The sequence below is a fragment of the Arachis ipaensis genome, chromosome B04 (assembly GCF_000816755.2).
Source record: "Arachis ipaensis cultivar K30076 chromosome B04, Araip1.1, whole genome shotgun sequence".
NCBI classification, from domain to species: Eukaryota; Viridiplantae; Streptophyta; class Magnoliopsida; order Fabales; family Fabaceae; genus Arachis; species Arachis ipaensis.
Genome location: NC_029788.2, coordinates 119,343,591 through 119,348,411, shown reverse-complemented (window position 1 = coordinate 119,348,411; position 4,821 = coordinate 119,343,591). Strand labels below are relative to the sequence as shown.

Here is a 4,821-nt window from a genome sequence, read left to right as displayed (position 1 = left end):
GTAGGGATTGAAATTTTTTTTTGTCCTCAACCTTTTTTTACTTACAAAATCGTCCCTAAGATTCAACTTAATTTTAAAATGGTCCTTTAATTTTTACTAAAATTTTAATTTTTATTACCAAATTACCTCTAACTAAAAAAATATAAAATAAATAAAAGAAAAACCCCATTTTTAGGATTTATCTTGTGCTTAATTTAGTGGATTTTACCTATTATTCTCACACTTATTCATATAATTCGCATGTTTTACATTTTCCTTCCTAATTTTGTACTATGATTGAAAACATGCTTCTTTGACCTTAAATTTGCTAATTTTAATCATCTCTTATTACCATTCGATGCCGTGATATGTTTGCTGAGTGTTTTCAGGTTTTACAGGGCATAAATGGCTTAGAAGATGGAAAAGAAGCATGCAAAAGTGGAAGAAACACAAGAAAATGGAGATTTGAGAAGCTGACGCTGACGCGCACGCATGGACAACGCATGCGCGTGATCGCGCCATACTTCAATCGACGCGTACGCTGGGGGCTTTTAGGGAAGAAGAGGGAGAAGGGAAGGTGGGGAAGGGAATTTGCCGCCGCTGCTCCTTGTCGCTGGATGTCGCTGCTCCTTTTCCTCGCTCGACGTCGACGCCAACAACTCTGCGAGGGTGGATGTCGCACGCCGCTTGCCGTTTCTGTAAGACCCAGAATTTTCGAAAAATATTATTATGAGTTAATTTCAATTTATTTATTTATTAAAGACTTTATTTTTTTAAAAAATTATTTTATTAAAAGTAATTAAATTAAGTTTTGATAATTAAATGAGAAATTTTACTTAATCTTATAATATTGGATAATTTTCTGTATTTAAATTATAGAGCTTAATAGTTGTAAAAAAATAAGAATTTTGTATGATTTAGTTTGAATAATTGAATTTTAGAATTTAATATTTTAATTTTTATAAACAAAGAAAATTAATTATAATATCTCTAATTTTAAATTAGAATACTTGATTTAAAAGAAAATTAGCAAATTGATAACCAAATAATATTTTCAAAGTAATTTTAAGAAATTAAATTAGATTTTTATTTAATACTCTATGCCCTAATTTAATTAAAATTACCAAATTTCAATTTACCCAAAATTCCTAATTCCCAAATTAATTCAGAAACCATAATCTAGCCACCGCAACTCATCACCGCCATCCTTCAGGCTTTCCTTTTTCCCCAAAACCCAAACAAGAACATAGCATACATGCACATGTAGAGAGAGAAGGGAGAAACGGAAGAGAGAGAGAGAGATCCAAGGGAGGCGCCGCTGGGCCAGAACCGCCGCTGGGAGGGTCCTCGCCGTTGCCGCCATAGCCACGTAGCCGCTGTCTGGTCGTCATCGTCGTCGCGCTCACCAGAACCGAGGCAGAGAGCATCGGCGAGAGGAAGCCCGTCAACCCATCGCCGCCGTTTGTCTTTGCTGCTTCCAACTGCGCTGTCGCAAAGGAGAGACGCGCGAGAGAAGAGGGGTCGATTCTGTAACCACCACCGTGCCGTCGCCGCCGTTCACACCGTCAGCTCCGCGTAGAGCAACCATGGCCGTCGAGGGTCCATCCACGTCGTTGCTGAAGCTTGAACGCTGCTGCAACCACTGCGTGTCATCGTCTTCAGATCTGCCGCCATTGGAGCGGAGCTTGGCCGTCTGCGCTGTAGGAATTTGTCATCGGAGGAGGGGAGGTGACAGTGGTGGAAGTTGTTGTTCTGCCCTGCTCACTGAACGGCGCAGGAAAATTGCGGCTACAGCCGTTACAGGACGCCCCTACAGGCTGCAGCTACCAAACCCTATTTCACTCCAATTTGGGTTCCGGCTCTGGTTTGTCTATGCCGAGTTTTGTTCTCCCGAATGTCGAAGCTGCCATCCTCTTGGTAAGCATTTTTATTTCCGGAATCTTTGAAATTAGCATTCTGGTATAAGTTGTTAGAGATTCTGAGCTGTTGGTGTCATAGGGTTGAGTTCCGATGACTTCATGTCAAAATTAAGGTTGTTGCTGAACCATCAGAGCTTCCGGCCGCTATCAGAGCGGCTGTCCGGTCAATTTGGAAGCTATTTCTGTGTCGTTCTATTCTGTTTATCATGGTGAGATTATTCGGTTCCGTTCTTGTTTATCGCAATACTCTATTATCAATTATGTTCTAATATCGCTATCCATTCCGTGTTAATTCTAAATTATGTCAGATATGTGATTGTCGGAATTTCTGCAGTTGCTGCCGATTAACATGAGAATAAGGATTTAATGGGTTTAATTATGCAACTTGCGACTAATCGAGGTAGGAATTTTTCTTAAAACCTATTTTATATTACAGAGTTGTTATAAATAGATATTGATGCAAAAAGACATACTTCTGTGATTATATTCGTCTTGTGGATGTGATGGTTTGTTAGATTGAATTATTGGTTACTTGATTACTTGAGTGGTGTACAGTTGTTAATAAGAAATTTGTTTGAAAAGTTATTTACTTGGTTATTATGAAAAGTGATTTTTATTGGTTTCAAAGTTGTTTAGTAATGTAAATGGATCGATTTTGAAAATAATTTGAGATACGAAAATAAATTGATTCTGGAAGCGGTTTGATTTTGAGTTAGTCTGATTTTATAAATGTTTTAATATTTGAGCTGGTTTGATTTTAAAAAGAGTTTTATTATTGGGATTGGTTTGATTTGAAAATAATTTGATATTGGAACTAGTTGAATTTTGAAAAATGATTGAGATTTGGAAATGGTCGATAAAAGGTTTGAGAAATGTTTGGATGGAACCCGAAAAAGGTGGCAGAGTCCAAATTTTAGAAGAGATGCTGCCGAAATTTTATAAAATTGGAAGTTTCATTTGAAGTAATTATTTAAAAAGATTTGGTTTTAAACATTATATGTTTTAAGATTGATTTATTTAAAAAGAAAGAATTATGTTTTGAATAGGGATTGTTAATGAACGGAATGGAAAGAAGGATGATGAGGATTATCTTTGAAATATGATTTTTGAATGAATTTGGAAATGAGATTTGGATTGATGAATTATGATGATGTTGAGAATGTTAAGATATGATCTTTGAATTATTCACATGGCTTATGAATTTGAATTATCTGAGACACGAATTTTTCTGGGTAGACATAGTGGCTTGCCACCACTTGCTTCAGGTGGAGACTCAATACTTTGTTGACCCTACGCCGTAAGTGTGATCGGACACTATAAATTCCCGGGAATGTAACCTCCATTGAGAAATATTGATTATTTGAGAAAAAGCTATGCATAGACTCTTGGGGATGCACGTCAGGGGACAGTCTAAGGTTTTTGGACTTGTCGGGTTGGTTGGATAACTAACAGATGAGTCTCATCAGCCATAGGACACGCATGCATCATATGCATTTGTATGTTTTGCTTGGGTTTGAACTTGTTTTGGTTTGCCTAATTGCTAAACTGTTCTTAACTGCTACTTGAACTATTTTCTATAATTGCTACCTAAACCTGTGCTTTCCTTGTCTGTCTTGCCTGTGTTTGTCCTGATATGCTACATTTGAGAATGAACTTTGGTGCTGAATTAATGATTGTGTTGTTTGATTGCGTAGTTGGTTTCTGATTGAGATTTTCTTATAAGAAAGGAAAGGTTTTGGATTTTTGAAAGATTAAACATTGTTTCTTTGAAAAGGTTTTGAACGATTGCCTATTAATTTTCAAAAGATTCATAAGGCAATGATAATCACTGAGCTTGAAAACAGTTTTCTTATTACATATCTTCATATGACAATTCTGAAACTCCGTGGTGAGACCGTGTGGTTAGGTTCTCACCCCCTGCAGCTTTACCTTTCCAGGAATCGGATGGAAGAGCATTACGAAGGGCTATACTGCGTTTTAATTTTATATGATGTTGTATTGATTAGATTATTTTTCTTCCCTCGTCTTTGTTATTACAATTTTTTGTAAGAGGGATAGGAGTTGTGTGTTTTATATGTATATTATATTATTGGTTATTATGTAAGAAGTCTTGTATATGAATCTATGCTTGCTTGTTTTTTTTAGATAAAGTACTGATTTTTTATTTTCAAAGAAATCAACGATACGATGTCGAGTCAAAGGCTCCTATTCTAATATTAAGTATATAAAGTAGTCGTAATACTTCTTGCAATAAGAGTGCCGCGGCCGGAAGTGTGATTCTGGTAGTGAGGGTGTTATAGTTTCTACTCTTCTTCCTTGCTCGGTCACCGGTCGTCACTGCTCCTCGTCGGCCGCCACTGCTCCTCGTCCTGCTCGCCGGTCACTCACCCTGTGCTTCACATCCTCACCGCTGTGCTTCTTAGGGTTCCAATTCTTCTGTTTCTTCTGTTAATTATATTGTTGAATTTTTTTATTTGTGGATTTGTTGATGCTTCTGGTTGCTTCTGTTTCTGTTTTTTGTTGTTGTTGTTCTTCTAATTCCATTATTCATTGTTGTTGTTGTTCTTCTAGTTCTGTTTTTTTTTTAATGTTTATTACATTATTTCATTGTTATTGCATTTGCTTTTGGTTCTAGTTTTGTTTCTGCATCTGCTTCTGCTTTTGGTTTTACTTCTAGTTGATTTTGGGGAAGAAGAGAAATGGTATTTAGGTCTAAAGGACGATTTTGAAACTAAGTTAAACCTTAAGGACAATTTTATAAAAAAAAAAATTTGGAAACAAAAAAAAAATTTTCAGCTCCTACCTAAAAGTGTGTTTTTTTAAATTCAACTTTTTATATTAATACTTTTTAATTAATTATCTCTCTTATTTTTTTATTTTTTATTCAATATAAATAATCTCAATTCATGCTAAAACAAAGAAT

The 4,821-nt window shown here is 35.8% G+C and overlaps 1 protein-coding gene across 5 annotated transcripts in view; it reads left to right on the top strand.

The window, feature by feature from the left end:
• Positions 1,250-4,821, top strand: part of LOC107638065 — a 5,563-nt gene continuing 1,991 nt past the window's right edge. The window contains exons 1-3 of one of the 5 annotated variants that reach the window (XM_021121797.1): positions 1,252-1,896; positions 1,978-2,107; positions 2,222-2,327. In XM_021121797.1, the coding sequence (XP_020977456.1) occupies positions 1,566-1,896; positions 1,978-2,107; position 2,222 (462 nt within the window). In that variant the 5' untranslated portion in view covers positions 1,252-1,565 and the 3' untranslated portion in view covers positions 2,223-2,327. The other 4 variants (XM_016341244.2, XM_016341245.2, XM_021121798.1 and 1 more) reach the window with 4 other exon arrangements.